General features: G+C 38.4%; 1 protein-coding gene across 1 annotated transcript; it reads right to left on the bottom strand.

The window, feature by feature from the left end:
* Positions 1-114: 114 nt before the first annotated feature.
* Positions 115-17,551, bottom strand: ARL6 (ADP ribosylation factor like GTPase 6). The gene is made up of 8 exons (XM_030455500.1): positions 17,485-17,551; positions 15,115-15,265; positions 12,735-12,796; positions 11,778-11,846; positions 9,316-9,410; positions 5,162-5,291; positions 3,092-3,147; positions 115-797 (listed from the first exon to the last, which is right to left on the bottom strand). Exons 2-8 carry the CDS (start codon positions 15,235-15,237, stop codon positions 772-774), a joined length of 561 nt encoding a protein of 186 aa, XP_030311360.1. The 5' UTR covers positions 15,238-15,265; positions 17,485-17,551; the 3' UTR covers positions 115-771.
* Positions 17,552-18,716: the final 1,165 nt, after the last annotated feature.

Below are 18,716 nucleotides of genomic sequence, written 5' to 3' on the forward strand. Positions count from 1 at the left end.
ATTGGAAAATGGACAAATTCCAAATGAAACTAATAGAAAACAAAACAAAAATCTCCAAAATGTAAAGACCATCAATGAACATATTTCAGTTAAAAGATCAAACCATGGCATGTGGTATATTGAAAGTTTTATTGACAGAAATGCAAATATGATAATGGCATATCACAAAAAAAAAAAGTAACATTCCAATAAAAGCAGTTCCTTAAAAACATCTGCAGTCATTTATAACATGTACACTGAATATTTTAAGCCTTGTATGTTAAATCAAAACATTTTTAGAAGTCTATTGTAGAAGGTTAATAACAATTAAAAAATTGCAGAAATACCTAAAAATGGGCATCTAAAACCAGGAGGAATCTTGTGCAGCTGTATTTCAGGAAGTGCTGATTATACTTTCTGAGGAAAAAAAATATTCCCATTTGGTCAAAAGGTGTTCCCAAAAAAAAAAACCCAAACCAGAGAGGTATTTCCTAGTGGCTAATTACCACTTAAACCGCAAATGAATGCAGGTGCTTATTGTCAATACAAATATTTTTTTTAAAATATGCTCTCCAGTCACAAGACTCAGTTTAATTCATCAATATGCATACCTGAGGTGCTATGTTGTCTATATTCAGTTTTCCTGGAAGAAATACTAAAAGAAAATAAGTCAACACAGTATATAATTTAGGTGAATTGTTTGTCTTCTTGAAATCATTCTTCCTTTCCACAGAACTGGTACACCTACTGACAAAGTTTGTAAAAGAATGCCATCCTTCTTTTATTTATCTCTCATGTCTTCAGTACTTGGATCTGATCTGTTAATAAAAAGAAACAGCTAGTCTTAATACAAGATGAATTTTTGCCATATTTAGCATTTTGAAAACATAACCCAGTATTGTCCAGGTTACAGAGCTACACAAATAGATATTTTGGTGTACTCACAAGAATGGGGGATAAATTAGTTTTCGAGTTACTCTCTCATTGACTTCTGAAATTCCTCCATGCCCAATTTGTTTCCCCAAAATGTTGCTAATTAAACAGCAATACTCCTCCACATAATTCAGCTTTTATCTTTTTCAGGCTTATAAGGTAACTTTGATGAGAATAAGGCCTGGAAGGCTACTCTATGAGGGACACATTTCAATTCATTGTACACATTTTAGCTTCCACATAACTGAACATGAACTAACTTCCCAAGAGCAAAGGATTTAAAGTTGAGGGGTTTTTTTATGACTCACATGAAAACTTCTTTGCTCTCAGCAGCCAGCCTTCTCCAAACTGCTGTCTGAATACCACTTTTCAATTCACTACAAACATTTCCTTCATTGGCATAAATGTACTGCAACCCCATTCTAAAAATGTGGCAATCAGCACAATTTCCCCCACAAAGAGGGCATGTGAGCAGAGTTTAGATTGTTTTGAGATAGGTTAGTTTTAGCCTACTGAGAATGTCTTGTTGCAATGGTAACTCCATTACAAAATGGGGAAATGTGCAAACTTAGCCTTTGCTGGGGAAAAATAAGGCAAAACCTTCTGCCACTGCCACCCCAAATTTATGAACTCGCTGTAATGGTCTGCAAAAGATAACTATGGGAGGCACAGCTGTTGACAGGGAGGACTGTGCATTCACTAGCCAGGTGTCATTTCCTCCACTGAATATTATGGTATCCACAGGCTGTGATTTAGGGACCATTATAACTTAAGAGTTGTTCCAAATATCTCCATCTAATGTTTTAGGAATGAGGTTCAGAACTGTAGTAAAAACTTGTTGTTGTAATATCAAAATCTTCATCCATTAAAAGTATAATTGCCAAACCGCATGTGCTTAGGCAACAATACAGTTTAAACCAAATCCCTCTTTTGCTTTTAGGGACACTGAGCCAGGGACTTAAAGGAAATTTTTAGATAAAATCTATCCATGAAGAATTTCAGCTCAGAAAGTTAAGAAGTTTAATGATCTATAAGAAGTGAAGAGCTCTGTGAGAGACAGCAGAAGCACCTGCTTATAGTGCTTAAAAAACATAAAAATCAACATTTACAACTTAAATATTTTGTCAGAAAATATGTAGACAAGCATTTGAAATCCTTTTAAACAGCTGGAAGCTATGGACAAAACTATCAACTCAAGATGTGGATTGAAATTTGGAAGGTTCCTCAAAGATCAGCAGTGTGAATCACAGGGAAATATTAGAAATATATTAGGAATATTAGGAATACTTCCTAATATAGGAAGTATTAAGAATACTGCCTAATATTAGGACTATTAGGAAATCAAAACTTTTTATTTCCAGACATCAGGAAAAAGTGTGTGATTTGTAATCTGCTTCTACAATAGTAAGATAATGCAGTGAAGGAAACTCAGCAGTAAGATGCTGCTTTACCACCACAGAACTCTTTGAGATGGTGGAAGATGAGTCACTGTTGTATGCTGATTTTTGGCTAGTGACCCTCTGGAAACATGAACAGATGTTTCTGTATTTTGTAATAACGCAGTAAAAGAAGCCATCTCTTTCTAATTAGCTAAGGATTCTACGTAGAACGGACAGCCTGGTATCCGTAGATAAACGGAGATGTGTGAAATCAGGGCAATGTTGGGTTTTGAAGGCACCGCGCTTAGTGGCGCTGACTCTGGAGCATCGCTGCCATCTACCGCCTGCCACCGCACACAACACCCCAGTAACAGGGACATCCTCTCCCAGCTTCCCCATTCACACTCATTCACCACTTCTGACAACGTAACATCAAGTTATGCAAAACCGAAACAGGGACAGAATCAATTAAAGAACAAACTGAACTACCACAATAACAAACTCAAGTGCAGGAACGGGCACTGTTATTGTTTACAAGCAAACGTTACACTATGTGTAAGAGTATGCATTAATATTTAAAAGCACAGGCTTTTTTTCAGAGAAACTGAGGTGATCTTCTGTGTAATTTAGGGAAATAAAGGCAGATACAAGTGAAAGCATCATTACTCACTGTGTAATTTGATCTGATAGCAGAAGTGGACAGAAAGAAAAAAGAAAAGGAAGTAATAAAGAAAAAAACCTTACAAAACCAAAAAGTTTAACAAAATGAAAATAGAGCAAAAGAATTGCATATAATATACCTTGGAGCCAATCCACACCTTCTTGTAATCCTTCTCCTTTAAGAGCATCACTAGCACTGAAAGAAACAAATCAAATTACAAAAGCATTGTAAGAATACAAGTTCTAGTGGAGTCACCACTATACATGTAATTTACAGATTAGCAAAGATGCATCAAGTACAGTTTACTTAAGTTCTCTTGACATGAAGATTCTGCTTTGCCCCTGTACTCAGCCCTGGTGAGGCCACACCTCGAGTACTGTGTCCAGTTCTGGGCCCCTCAGTTCAGGAAGGATATCGAGGTCCTGGAGCAGGTCCAAAGGAGGGCAACCAGGCTGGTGAAGGGATCCAGCACAGATCCTATGAGGAGAGGCTGAGGGAGCTGGGGCTGTTCAGTCTGGAGAAGAGGAGGCTCAGGGGAGACCTCATTGCTCTCTACAACTCCCTGAAAGGAGGGTGTAGCCAGGGGGGGTTGGTCTCTTCTCCCAGGTGACTTTCAACAAGACAAGAGGGCATGGACTTAAGTTGTGCCAAGGGAAGTTTAGGTTAGATATTGGAATTTCTTCATGGAGAGGGTGATCAGGCATTGGAATGGGCTGCCCAGGGAAGTAGTGGATTCTCCGTCCCTGGAGATATTTAAAAAGAGACTGGATGTGGCACTCAGTGCCATGGTCTGGTAACTGCAGCAGTAGTGGATCAAGGGTTGGACTCAATGATCTCTGAGGTCCCTTCCAACCCAGCCAATTCTATGATTCTATGATTCTCAAACAATATAGAGCACAATATGGAAATGCTATTTCAAGATGTTATCTTTTTTCATTTCTAGTTTAAAGGCAGAGAACTGTTCCTAGAACACAAAGGGCTCTAGACGTGCTCCCACACAAGGCAGCCATATTGTTCTGCAGCACCTTCACTTAGATAACGCCATCCTCAGAGTATGCAATAACAGATGTTTAGTACCTACAACAACAGTGATGGATTGTAAAATCATTTAGGTTGAAAAGACCTTTAAGATCATCGAGTCCAAACATCCCAGTCCCAGTAAGAATGCAGGGATGTGTGGGAGGAAGAAAGTATAGTGCCTCACATTCCATTTTAATAGCAACCCTCAGAATGTCTGTTAATATATATTAATATGAAGCTACACTGAGAAGAGTGTAAATCTACCTTTTGAATCACAGCTAACTGGTTAAAGGGCTTTGATTTATGAAAACCAGCACAGCAGTAAACCTGGGCTGTTCCTGTCGTTATCTATAAAATATCTTCCAAGGAGTCTGGGAATTCACCAGTGTATTTTCTGAGACAAAAAGCAGGGACCTCAAAACAACATCTAGGTAATCAAGTTTAATATTAAAGGACCTAAAATGAAAATTCCAGTTTTCAACAGCATTTAGCTATTGATTTCACTTTTGTTTATAGTTTCCGAGGACTTCAAAAAGACAAAAATCTAAATTCTATAAAACACTTTTGATAAAAGGTTTGGCTTTTTCCCTTGTGAACACTGGCATAAAATCCTGCTGTTTATAAGAAAGCTTACATCCTTCAGAAAGAAAAGACACCAGCTCCTACAACTACAAATCCCCTCAAACATTACATGGTATAAAGAATATGTTGTCCTTTAAATTCACATGAGAACAGTTTACTGAACTGCCTCTCAACAGCAGTTTTACTACAGCATCTGCAGAGTGGAAAACCACAATTCTAGGTTTTATTCTTGATATTCTGAAACCTGCAACACAAACTAGCAGCAACACTCTGATAACAATTCTACTCAATTTCTCAGCAAAAAAAAGTAGCAGCTATTCTTCTCATATGAACACCGCTTTCTGATTTCACTAGAAGTCCTCTATTTCATTATTTGGGCAATAGCTGTACTGTGAAAATTTTCAATAAACAGTCTACATAAATGCACTGTGAATTCAGAACAATTTTCATAGCAAGAACTGTAATATTACTACTGTTTCCACATGTGTAAGCAGAGCATTTTATGTGGTTGATTTAATTTATGTTATATAATAATGAGTGGCAGGATAGAGCTAAAATATTAATGTAAGAAGTAATACCAATAAAAGGGTAAGAAAGGGAAATTTACCAGATATGCCATGGCTTGTCTTTGATGTTTTCTAGTGACAGTAACTGAGATACTTTCACAGATGATATTGCATCCCTGAGGTCCATCTTGTTAGCAAAGAAGAGAATAGGCAGTCGACGGTGCTTAACATCTAGGCATAAGTAGCAATAGAACTATCATGACATTATGCAACACTAATTAATCTCTACATGCAATAAGCTACAAACAATACAAGAAGATATTTTGCTCACCTGTAACTGCAATTCTCTGAAGGTTGTATCCTACCAAGATGCACACTGTTGGGTCACATGGCCTCTGATGCATGCTTCAAGAATGTTCATAAACTGTCTGGCAGGCTTTGGGATCTTCCACCCTTTCTCTCTCCCTACCTTACAGATATACTTAGAATGGCAGGTATAAACTGCTGGTGAAACTGAGGAACAGGAGATCAAACAACTGCCTAGTAATACTACATGTCTCTTTTAAGTGAGGACTGATGTGTAAAATAAACAGAAAAATTATTTGTGTTCATGTATAACCTCACAGTGATAGCTGTATGAGTGGTCTGAATTATCCTTCAGTCCTTGAGAGCTACCACTTCATAAAATGGCAAAAAAAAAGTACATTTGGACACCACTTATCCCACCTTCACTTGAAGAAGGACTTCTTTTCCAGAAGCACTTCTAAGCCAACAGTGAGTCCTGCCGACCAAACCAAGTACACTGGCAACTCCTGGCATACTTACACATTCAAAAGCATAAGACTTGCTGATTGCCACAAAGACTGGAGAGTTATTGGAAAGAAACAAATTATATTCTCTTCAAACTGACAGTTAAAACTGCCAAAAAATTAATAGCACCAGGACTAAGAATTTTGCACATTATCTAAATGAAGCATGAATTACAGCACTAGAGAAAATCTAGATTTGAGACTATCAATCTATTCTTGATGGGAAAAGAACTTACCACTACCCCTCATCCCATGATGAGAATTGCTATACAGGCTCTTTTTAAAACAGTAAAAAGAAAAGGTTATCTTCACATAGGAAACAGGCTAAGGATTTACTTAAAAACTTCAATATAAGCCAGCTGGGCCTGCTGAGGGGTGGGATGTATGACTTGACTGATGGATCAAAAAAACAAATGAACTGTCAATGCTGAAGTGGTTTGAACATTCCTAATTATGTTCTTTTCAAACACCCTACTGAACATTTCCACAAAATCAGTGGAGGTAACACTATTTACCCACACGTACAGGTCACAAGTACTGACCAAAATGATTAGTTTTCACAACTATTTAACTTATCCAGGGCTCATTTGTGCTCTGATATCTTCTAAAAGAAATCAAAGACCCCAAAATACAAGCAAAGACTATCATTAAATCTGCTTTGATTCTGCGGTTCAATAGCCTTTTTTTCTCTGAACTGAAACTTCTGCATTAATCTATAGTATAATTAACTGAAATCTCATACCTACAGATTGCCGATTGTGTATACACTAAAACTACAGAAATAATCAGGTGATATTACTTATACAAACAGCCAAATTAATCAAGGAATTTTTCAGTGGTGTGGTGTTTTTTTTTCTTTTGTTTTGTTTTTACAGCAATTAAAAAGGAGATACTGCCTACCCACACACTTACGTATGTTTGCTAAATGAAGTGGTGGTTGCAGAAATTTGCATTATTTTCTACCTTGTTATATTATTTCCTATTATGCAATACTTCCCCCTACACTTTTTACAGTTATTAATGGAAATAAAACATTTTCTATTTGCAAGTAGTTATGAATTAACACACTTAAAAAGTCCCAAAAACTAGATATGTGTAAAGTGTAATTTAATAAAAGTTTATTTTAGAAGCATGTGCTGGAGATCAAGTGACCCAAGAGTCCATATCCAAAACAACTAAGTTAGAGACTGCTATTTTGCAAAATGCTAAAGAATGAAGTTTGATTAAAAAAAACATTAGCAGTGATCATTACACAAGTTGTTGTTTGTAGAGTGCACAGTCCACTTATGTAAGTAAAAATAATTTATAGTTCTGATTCAGAAACAGTCCCAGCTAATACAACTTCTAATACAACTCCTACTGCTTCACAGTAGACATTCCCTTTCACCTGACAATCTCAGGCAAAGTCTGACAAAAAGAGGGGGAACTGTTTTACTGAAGGATTACTCAGATTTTCAGAGACAGGAATTGTTTCATCCATTTAAACGTATCCATTTAAAGTTTAAAGAAACGGCAAAGTTTAAAACACTCCAGGAGGTTCACAAAGGCAGAAGAATAGATGGGGATAAAGTCAGGTATGCAGGAAGAAGAGCAGAACAGTAATGCAAATAAAAATACTGATACAGTAAACCAGTTCAATATTGATTCCTTTAACTGCTACTTTTATCAAATATTGCCCCAGAAAAACTTTTTATTTTCTCTGGTTCTCCTAGACGTGCCCTTTCAAAATGCAAAATGATAAAAACATTTTGAAATACTGTTGCTGCATGTAAACTGAGCTGCTCCACTGCAAAAATACAAAATTTCCCTATCCTGGCTCTAGGGAACTTACTAAGTGTCCAGAGCCATGGTCCTTCAGAACTAGAACACACAAACACATCAACAATTAAACAGTGCTGACCTGCTAAATCAGCATTAATAAACAATTAATGCCTAAAAGCTCCACCTAAGACTGCATCTATTCAGTCTGAACATTTTTACTCTTTTGGCTTCTAATAAACCAGTAACTTATTATAGCAGTCTTTTAACTCCTATGCTTGATATTAGAAAGAATTTCTTTACGGAAAGAGTGATCCGTCATTGGAATGGGCTGCCCAGGGAAGTAGTGGATTCTCCGTCCCTGGAGATATTTAAAAAAAGACTGGATGTGGCACTCAGTGCCATGGTCTAGCAACCGCAACGGTGGTTCAAGGGTTGGACTCGATGATCTCTGAGGTCCCTTCCAACCCAGCCAATTCTATGATTCTATGATTCTATGATCCCATGTGGGTAGCATTTTACCAACAAAATTGCCTTTTACCACTGTGATTGATACCTGCTTTGGTACAAAGCTCTTTGACCTCTCTGTAATCTACCTGCAGCCTTTGATTCGCCTCACCCTCCCCTTTGACCTTCCCGAGCCTCTCTCTTCAGCTTCTGCATTTGAAGCAGCCCCATAGCCTTCAACATGACATTAAATGGGCCCAAACTGCTCAGACACACTCAGCAACAGTATCTTTGTTGATGAACTACTAATGTACCATATGCAGTTTTCATGGAAAATAAAATCATAGTAACATAACTGTCCCTGTCACATAATGATTTGCTTGGATTGGAATGCAAGTCAGTGTCTCCTTTCTTTTTTTCAGCACGGTAACCCCTCAAAAAGGCTCTACCAGCTTAATAAATAAAGAAAAAAAGTACATTATTATTTCACTTCTAAAGTTTCTGCATGTAATTTTATAATTTGGTTAGTAAGAGCAACTATTTACCATACTTGAAGTTGAAACTATACTGCGTACAAAAACATTCCAACATTGGGCAAAGAAGGGCAAAGACGCAAAGAACTGACTGATGACAGAACTTAATTAACAAAGGGTAGCCTCATGTAAAACATGACTAACCACGATAAACCAGCTAACCAAAAACCCTAAAACCAAACCCTCAATTGTGAATCATCTCATACCCTCTTTCATCCTTTGTATCCTGCTATAGGCCTTTGAAACTGACTAGTGTAATTATCCCTCCTGTATTTCTAGATGAAGCATAATAATAATTAAAACATACTATTAAGATTGAAAAATTAAAATTACATTAAAAAAATTAGGTGCCTTGATGGAAAAATCCAGACAGGGAGATCTTTTGTTGTATGTGTCCATCATCACATACATGCTTTCCAGCTTCCAAGGGGTCAAAGTCTATTCTTCCTCAGAACAATGCAAGTTCTGATCTATATCCATCAAAAAGAGATCAATCCAACTCAGTGTAACAAAGTGAAATATGATCAGTTTATAAATGTGAATAGATATTTTAAAAATCCCCAAACTTACAGAAACTATTAGTGTTCTAGTATTCATGCATAGCTAAAATATTTGCAATATACGCAGATCGCAGACTGTGTTAGATAAGGGCTGTTTTTAACAACATGTAACAAATACTGTGACAAAAGGGGATAAAAGCCTCCTCACCTGGATGATTCAGAAGTGTGTCAAGTTCTTCTTTGGCCACAACCATTCTTAATTTGTCACTGCTATCAATGACAAAAATAATGGCCTGGCCTTCTCTGCATAACATAAAAAGAGCAAATAGGCAAAATTATAGGTTCTCTTAAACTGTGATTAAGAAAAGGCTTCAGAAGAAACACCAAAAAGCCCTAAACAAACCCGATTTGTTTTTTCCCCTCTAATTTCTGTGGTTGTTATTTACCATTAATATTTGGATCCAGTCTTATTTCTGAAATTCCACCTCTTAGTAAAATGCTTATTTTTTTGAAGTATGAGGTTGTTAGCTGCATGACTCACAGGATTCGGTCTACACAGACCCTTCAGAAAAGCTTGATTTAACTACTGAGGCTGGAAAACGAACTCTGAAAACTGCTGTTTTGACAGTGTACACAACAAAAAAAAAATCTCATGACTGCGTTTTTGTAGAAATTTTTATTTCCTACAGTAAAAAAAGTTTATTTAGAGAAAGGCCAATTACCTTTTAAGAAAAACCTGTGTTTAGAAAAACCTGGCAGCTGTTTAACTAAGCATATGCACAATAATTTAACTTTTACAGAAGTCTGCATAAACAGAATCTTTCTTTGCTTTTGAATAAAAGGCAAAAACTCTCAACTTTTTCAAACCATTAAGATATTTTGCTGGCAATATACCCACAGTCACAACATATCTACAACTGTTCATTTAATTACTACAGTAATCATTCTGATACTTTATGACCTGCTGTTACATTCACTGAAATTTGCTTGAAAGCAAAATAACATAAAACCAATTCAGTTGAACAGTTATAAAGAATCACAAAAAGTATTTTTAATTTACTTTTTCATGTAACATTCACTTCTTTTTTTATGACTCTCTGAGACAACATGATGGATACATTCTTCTCCCATCACCATCTACCTTTGTATTTTGATACGCAACAGCCTAGACCTACTGAAAAAAAAAAATAACTTGACCAACCTAAGACTATATGAGAAGATCTACTCTTTTCTGGAATACAGAAGAACTTTATCAGCAAATAAAGGTTTTGTGTATTATCTGATAATGTTTATGTCATTTGTACGAGCATACACTATTTTTCTAGAGCAATCAGAGTCCTGGCATGTATTTATTACCAAAAAAAATAGCTTCACAAAGTAACAGCAACAGGCATAGAAAATGAGTTCATACATATTTAAGTATACATTGAGGGCATGCTAGAAAATTGTCTCAAGCCAAATAAAAGGATAAGATTCAAGAACTCCAAAGCAATTACTTAGACACCTGATCAGATTTTTTTGCCATTTGGCAATTATTGCAAAATTAAATCCTGTTTAACTATATAAACTGAACAGGACATTGTTATTGTTACATTATTCATAGAAGTTAATCTTAATTATATGACTACTGATTAGGAACAGAGGTGGATAAAAGTGAACATTTCACTGTCAGCATTTCTTAAGTAACTTCCTTACTTGTTAAGATGAAAAAAAGTTTTTTTATGCTACACGAGGGAGAAGTTACTGCATTAAATACAGCACTAAGAAAAATTAATTGCTTGTAAAGCACTCGAATAGCATTTTGAGAGCAGCCTAGGGGCATCAGTTATTGAAATCCAAAAGACTTGGGAGACATATATCTAACACTGTTGAACAATTAAGATCTCCTCCCCACACAAGTTTTAAAATTTTAAATTGCTAACACATTTTACACAGAAAGGAGATGAAGTGTTAATCCTTGGTTGAAGAACACTTTAAGCTCTATCACATTAACTATTAATTTTTAATCAATACTATGATCTACAGAATTTCTCTGTTCTATTTCTCCAAGCTATTTCTGTGCAGTTTACTAGTGTTCACCTTATTTACATCAGCATCAGGTATTACAAAATAACAATGCAACAACATAAATGAAGATTAAAGTTTTATTAGAAGCTAGAAAAACAGAAAATAATGTCTACTACAAAAAGACAGTATTATAGTGTTACAAGTACAGTGACTATGCTGCTTAATGGAGAACATCTAAGAGTATTTGGTCAAGTTCTTTGTTGCTTAAATTCTGAGTCTAAAAATCTCAGCCATGAGCCAGTATCTTTGCAATCTTAAGTCACTTACCCAGAGAAGAACAGAAAAATAGGAAACCTAAATCATCTCGGTGCTTTCTTACAGGATTGATTTTCAGGTTTCAACAATTAAATCCCATATCTAGCATGCTCCCCCAATCTTTAAGTCAACAAGATGAACCCAAAAGCATACTGATTAACAGCATACAAAAATTTTCATGTTAGAACAGAGAGAAAAGTATTTATCCAGAATGACCTTGTGTCAAAAAGCAGGTGCAAGTCTTCCCTGAATCATTTCTAACCACCAGATAATATCACATTTCTGTTAAAATAACATGCAGAACAGCTAATATGAACAGCAATGCTTTCAAATAACTTATAGTCTTACTTGTAGTAATGTTCCCAGAGGTTTCTGTATCTCCCTTGACCAGACATATCAAACACTGTGAAAGATAAACTGTAAAGAAAAGTAGTGTATGAGAAACAAAAACCAAAAACCAAAGCTATGTTTTTTGCTACCCGACACAAAAAAGCCAGATCAACTTGAATCCTAAAGAACAGTAACCAATTTACAATCTCACACAGCCAAACTCCAAACCTGTCTTATGTGCTTTACTGAGACAGAACACAGTTATTGACCCTTCTATAAAAATATGAAACCTATCAGTCCCACACATCATTCTCAAGGAATAAACCATTTTCTTGCAGATCTCTCACCCAGTGGGGGATGCTGCTTGGTTTGAAGACTAGCTGCACCCTTTAAAATACACCGTGAAGGCTACAGAATAATAAAATAATATTTAATGCTACCTCCTTGAAGTATCTTTTTCTTGCAACATTCCTTTTCTAAACAGCCTTTGTTCAACTAATGATTTCTCCCCCCTTTTTCTGACTTTTGCACCCCTGTCATCTTACATGGCTAAGTCTGTAGCCACCATTTTTCATTTAATGAGATTAGACTAAAATCTCTTCAGAGTCCCTGCAGTGAGAGTGCTTAATGGAATATAGGTTACCATCTAAGCAACCGTCTCTCCTCAAGTCTGTAACAGTGCCCTATTCTGAAATTCTTGACAGATAAAATAAGATGCTTATACTTACTATTGCAAAATTTATTTTTTTTTTACACATACATATTCCTATAGCAGCAGAAAACATACAGCATATTTTGATGCTATCATTCCTGGACCATGATTGCAACTCCTGGGTCCTACAACATTTCAGCAAACTGCATGTTCTGTCATTATATCACTGCATGTTATACTCCATTACAAGGAAAGAGGTAATTAGGTCAATTATCATATATTAATTACTACTACTAAACAGAGAAAATGGAAGAAACCACTACCTTGATGTCTTGAATTTTTCTATACTGAATCCTATGGTTGGAACTATGTCCTGAGTTTGGGCCTTAAAGGAAAGAAAGAACAAATTTTACAGTCAAGTTAGAAAATGTAAATAATGGAATGTATTTGAAACTTCTTACAAATCCAGATACTTCAAAATGAAAAAAAGCTTCCAGGAAAGTACAGTAATTAAAAATCAAGGCTTTTATTTTCTAGGAAATGCAGCAAGTGCTATTGGGCAAGAGCACTGAGGACATTTTATCCTCAGGAGTGCGATTCCACTCTTTACTTAGTCTGTGCACAAACTTATGTGTGGATATTACCTAAGAAATATATAGGAACTAGCTTATAATGCTAAAGAACAGAGGGAACAACAATGTAAACCGAAACCACTCTGCACAATAGCCCAAGCCTCTTAGATAAAAGAGACTGGCCATACTCCCAGAGTTCATCTACAGGCTGGAGAAGTATATTTGACATTGGGAATTATACAGCAGACATTACACAATAGCGTAATGTAACAATAGTTCTGGTCAAACTACAAGACCATGGCAAGAAGTCACCGTTTACCAAAGGAATGGCCAAAACATGAAGCATTATTGATAGATTTGCCTGAAAAAGAGGTTTACTAGCCAAGGAACCTATCAGCTAAATTAGTACAACAGAATAGTTCCTTTAAGAAGGATCAGTATTGAGCAGGGAGAAAGGTCAAATTCCTTTGATTACAGAGCTCTCTGAGAAAGTGACATGCAATCCTTTTGCAGACTTCCTAGAGCCTCTTATTAAAAACACAGTCTATAAGCAATTGACTCCTTGAATACAAGTGAAGCAAGCTTAGCTTGTCCACCTGCAGCTTCATTATGACAATGGCATTCTGCTATCATAAACAGTTTAGTCAACAGTTGCCACCACCACGGGAAAATCTGTGCTAAGTAGAAGAGGTGTTATTTCTTTATTTAAAATGTACTTATCAGGCCCAGAAGAAACAACTTCAGACAAACACTTTCATTGCAAGACGCCTTATATATTGCTCCTGAGCAAAGTAACAGTTCTTAAGAAGACCGTGTTGATCCAGAGCTCAAAATCATCTATCCATTGAATTTAAAATAAAATAGTTTAATCAAGTCTGATCTAATGGTCTTTGCTACATATTAATGAATTTTTCACGTCTTGAAAGGACAGGACTTATACAAGTTGTCTGCCAAGCTACCCTCCTAAAGCATCCCATTAAATGAAAATGTTCAGAAGCAAATTCTCATATGATTTACAGTAAAGCAAACAAATTTATTTATTCTACTTGTGTAATTCCCTTAGTAGCTTCTCTAATATGTATTATTGTGATAAATCTTGTTGTCACCATTCAACTCTAGTTAGGAATCCTTTACAGCTTAAGGCATAATGTAAAAACCTGCTACAATAAAGCTCTCAAAAATTTAATAAATACATAACTTGTTTGGTACAAATTGTAGTATTTCCCCCAAACGGCTGGCAACAGACAGTAAGCACCTTATATTCTTTGTTTATAAATCTATTACATTTTAAGTGGAAGAATAACTGCTAGTAATGGAAAAGTAGCAGATTCAACCAGGTTACATTTTTTAAAACAATGTCCAGTGGTAGTCTTCAGAAAAATTAAATGTAAATTAGGAAACACAAGCTGTGTCCTGATGTAAACACCATAAATCATGGTTCCCCAGATGCATATGTCCGAGGTGCTCAAGCCTCTGGCTCTGAACATGTTTACCAGAAGGAATATATTTCTATTCCAGAGACATACCTAGACACATGGGAGTCCTTAAAATTCTTCTCAGAATACTATGCACTCTTAGTAGCCTGAAATAGTTTTCCTTTGATGTAGGAACTGCAAGAATAAATGCTACTTTTTTTTATTTTAATGCTGGTCACATTTAAGTGTGCATCTTCACATTATTCCTTTTTTACTATATGCTTGTATTTCTCAGGAACTGATTAAAATAAATATGATAACTGGAAACAAGCACAAGTTTTTAAACAACTTGTATTAATGCCAAATGTTTGACATATCACTTGCATCTGCAATCATGCAGGAATTATTTAAGTGACTTTAAAAAAACTTCAGAAACTGATTTCAGCCATCATAAACCCTTCCTAATTGCGTGACCTTTAAAAAAACAAAAAAAGCCATATTATTGTGGGGTTTTTTGGAAATGTTTTCATAATAGGTATATGGATGCTTACATTTAGTTCTCATTAGCTGGCAACTATTAAAATTTATTTGTTCTGATGTATGAAATAAAAAAGCTCTTCACTTCTTTTCCATGGTCACGTTTAGTATAACAACAGTTAAACCAACTATCAGCTCTGCAGTAATAGCATCAACTGTGAACTAGGTAGGCTACTTACATTTGAAGGTTTAAGTTTATTTATGATTGTTGTTTTGCCGCTATTGTCCAAGCCAAGGCACAAAACGTTAACCTCCTTTTTCTTCAGCCCAAGCCATCCAGCTAGCTTGTCAAACAGTCCCATAATTCTGGCTCAAACACACAGGGATCACCTGTTGTTTGGAAAAATCAGAAGGAAATAGCTGTTGGAAAAAGGTTACGAGTACAGCAGCATTAGCACATTAGGTGGGCATGTGGTTAAGCAGTCCTTAAATTTTTAAAAGGACGGTGTGAATTAGAGACTGCAAACACTGTCACAGCAGGTTTGCTTGGTATACGAAGCAAATGGAGTGTAAGCTGATTATAGTGAAGAGGCCTTGATACAAAAGTAGATTGGCTGTTTATATCCCTGTCTCCATAATGCAATGTCCTTGATTCACTGATTACCATCATTCTGAGCTGCCCAAGAGCCCAACTGCAATGCCTCCTTGCCTTCCACCATACTGGAAAAAACAAGAGTGTTACATTTTACTTCTTTGGTAGTCCAGTCACTTGTCATAACTTACATAACGAACCAAAACAGTATTTCCCTTCCTCAGCACCTGCTGTGTAGTTTACCCAACACTGAAGTACATAAAGTACCCCCTATCAATTAAATTCCAAGTCTCACTGTCACAGGTTTGTGGATATCAAAATATATATATATATATATATATATATAAACTAGGAACTCATTCACTACAAATAGAAACGGATTATAACAGATCCGAATGACACGAAGCCAGGCACCCCAACATTCACCCACACACCTGACAGACACCAAACTCCTACTCCTGCCCAATTACCTCCCAGTAGCACATTCAAAGGCATATACGAAGCATGTTCCCTTGCAGTACAACGCTGAACATACTTTGCTAAGAGGATAACACTTGTCTATCCTGAATGAATTCCCCTATGAATAATTTTAGCAGACAGCTGAAATGCTTGTTGACATGTTCAATAACAAAGTATTCAATGAATGCCAGAGGAATTCTAATTTTAAGTCAAAACTGGTGGTGATCTTCCGAGTGGGAAAGTGTGTAACGGCTCCACACATCCATCACCAAATTATACAAGCTCAACAATAGCTACAAAAATTCCCTCAAAGAAAAAAAAATTATTTTTCTTCCAACTTTCTTTAAGTCCCACACATTTTTCCAGTATACATACAACTCTGAAAGCACACTAAAGCTGTTTATTTTCAAAGTAACCTGATAAAACCCTGCTCCAAAACACATTACTAACTAGTACAATCAAGATGCTTCTCTGTATACTATAGCTGATCAGGTCCAACAACATACCTTGCAGGTACTCTTGGAATGGAAAAGGAGAAAAAGCAAGCACTTAAAAAGATACTTCTAGTTACTCTTTGAAACCAAAAAGCCTAAATATGCATTCTTTGACAAGAGTTTCTAGCGGTATTTTAACCATTTTTTCTACCAGTTTTTCATAACCGTTGGCAAAGTCATTATTTAAGAATACAGCCGGATAAATGCACCCTTGACTAGAAATCCCTGCCCCTTTCACCCTCGTTCTATTTCTAATTCCGGCACTTGGTATCCAAACAGCTATCAAGAACTGTAAGCCTGTCTGAGGCACCAGTGATTAATACTCGTGACTCATCAGGCTGCGAAACTCCTGAAGATAAACCAGTCAGGTAAAGCAGCAGCTCGCACAGGAACTTCATCCCCCGAGGGATGCCCGGGCGGGCGGGCGGGCACCGCCACCTCTCTCCGTCACCGCCACCGCTGCTCCGACTGCCAGCCCGATAAGCTGAAAGCGACAATCCCCAGAGAGTTTCCTACACATCCTGGTTTCCAGAGGCCGTCAGAGCAGATGGCCTGAAGATCACTTTTCAGAACATGAGGCTAAAAGTCCATTTAATTCACGTGGATTACTTAAATGTAAACCCTGAGACACCAACCCACCCACTGGAGGCCCTTTCTCATTAGTACCATCTAAAAATCTACCTATAGCTTCTAGTTTGTTTTTGCAGGACTCCCAGCTCCCACTGGAGTCTGTGGACGAGGAACAGGGCCCACACTTCCCAAGCAGCGCCGAGAAGCACCTGAGCAGCCGGGCTGGCAGCCGGGCTGCTCGCCGCTGCCCAGCGGACGGGGCTTCTCTTCCCGCCGCCGGACCCCCTCAGTGCTCGCAGCGGGCACTCCTGCCCCGGGGCGCCCTCGGCTGCCGCGGCAACCGGCACTGAGTGCGAGTCCGCCCGCCCAGGGCGGGACCGAGTGCCCCGTGTCGGTGGGACACGAGTCCCCCATGGAAGGCCAGGACCCTGCCGGAGCTCTGGCGGCGTCTCACGGTCCTCACGCTTCCCTCCGCCCCCGGCCGCAGCACAAACCTCGGACCCCGAGATGTCGGCCGGCCCCGGCCGCCGCCAGTAACCACCGCCTCCTGCGCCGTTGCCGGGGAAACCGCCCTCCCCGCCGATCCCTTCCCCGGGGAGGCCGCGCCCCGCCCTCCCAGCACCGCCTTTTCCGGCCAGGCGGAGACCAGGCGGGCAATGGGGCGGGGCCCCACTCACGGCTGCGCCCACCGACCCGGCCCGACGGAGTCCCCGAGTGTCAGGGGGTAGAGGGCCTGGTGTGGGTGCAGGCCGGGGCCGACGACCGGGGCCTCATCAGCTCCAATAGCTCTGCGTGTTGTTGTGCCGGCTGTACCCGGCCGACGGTCACTTGAGGCGGGATGGCGTCGCGCACTGGTCGGACGTCCGAACCTCCTCTGTTTTATTCTCTGTCCAGCGCCGGTGTAATACTTGGCTGACCCCAGCTCCTCTTCCATGCACAGCTGGAGGAGAAGCTCTCAGAAAACGCCTTTTGGGAACTGCAGTTAATGTAGGAAGAAATGCCTAATTAAAAAAAAAAACCAAAAAAAGATCAAAGGTATTCACAGCAGCTCCTGTTCTTAGGAGGCAGTTGGTAGATTGCAGTGTTCAAAGGAAATCTTAAATCCACCTGTAGTTTAGGTAATTACAGTGCACACAGCCTAGAAATACACTTAAGTAATTTTTCTGCCATGTAACACAGTCCAGTCAGACTGGTTCTAGGTCTGCAGCACAAGCTTCTACCATATTCCACCACATACTCACGTTTAGCTGCCAAAATGGTTCCCAATGTTGTGAAAATGCATGCTGTGCCTTCTAGGCTGCTGCTGCACTTCCCAAATGCAGCTGAGGAGATGCCTCCTGTTTTTAATGGGAACAATAGCACAAGTTTTCCTCAGTCTCACCTCTGTCGAGCAGCTGGACCTGAAAATCTGTTCAGCCCCATACCCTGCACTGCAGCCCATAAGGATGCCCTGGCGTGGGCAAGCAGCAGGAGAGGCAGGGAAGGGCTGAGCGTGCTAAACCCCCTGGGCATCCCTCACAGATGAGCAGTGCAAGCCAACTAGCTGGAACTGTAGTGCTCCATGCACTACAACCTGGTATTTCTGTGATTACAGATTTTAAGCGTGTTTTGGGGGTTGTCCTTCAATTTTTAACTAAGATAAGCAGTGAATGAGGGGTGGACTGCATGGTCCATGAGGCCATGGTTTGGCCTCTACTTCCCAAAAGACAGTCTGTACTGCTCTGTG

The sequence above is a fragment of the Calypte anna genome, chromosome 1 (assembly GCF_003957555.1).
Source record: "Calypte anna isolate BGI_N300 chromosome 1, bCalAnn1_v1.p, whole genome shotgun sequence".
NCBI classification, from domain to species: domain Eukaryota; kingdom Metazoa; phylum Chordata; class Aves; order Apodiformes; family Trochilidae; genus Calypte; species Calypte anna.

Bases quoted from the DNA above. Each gene is read 5' to 3' on its own strand.
- ARL6 (XM_030455500.1), bottom strand. From the start codon at position 15,237: ATGGGACTGTTTGACAAGCTAGCTGGATGGCTTGGGCTGAAGAAAAAG. The intron at 5,292-9,315 runs GTGAGGAGGCTT...ACTTATGCCTAG, and splicing joins CACACTTCTGAATCATCCAG to ATGTTAAGCACCGTCGACTG. The intron at 3,148-5,161 runs GTAAATTTCCCT...TGTTTCTTTCAG, and splicing joins GACAAGCCATGGCATATCTG to TGCTAGTGATGCTCTTAAAG.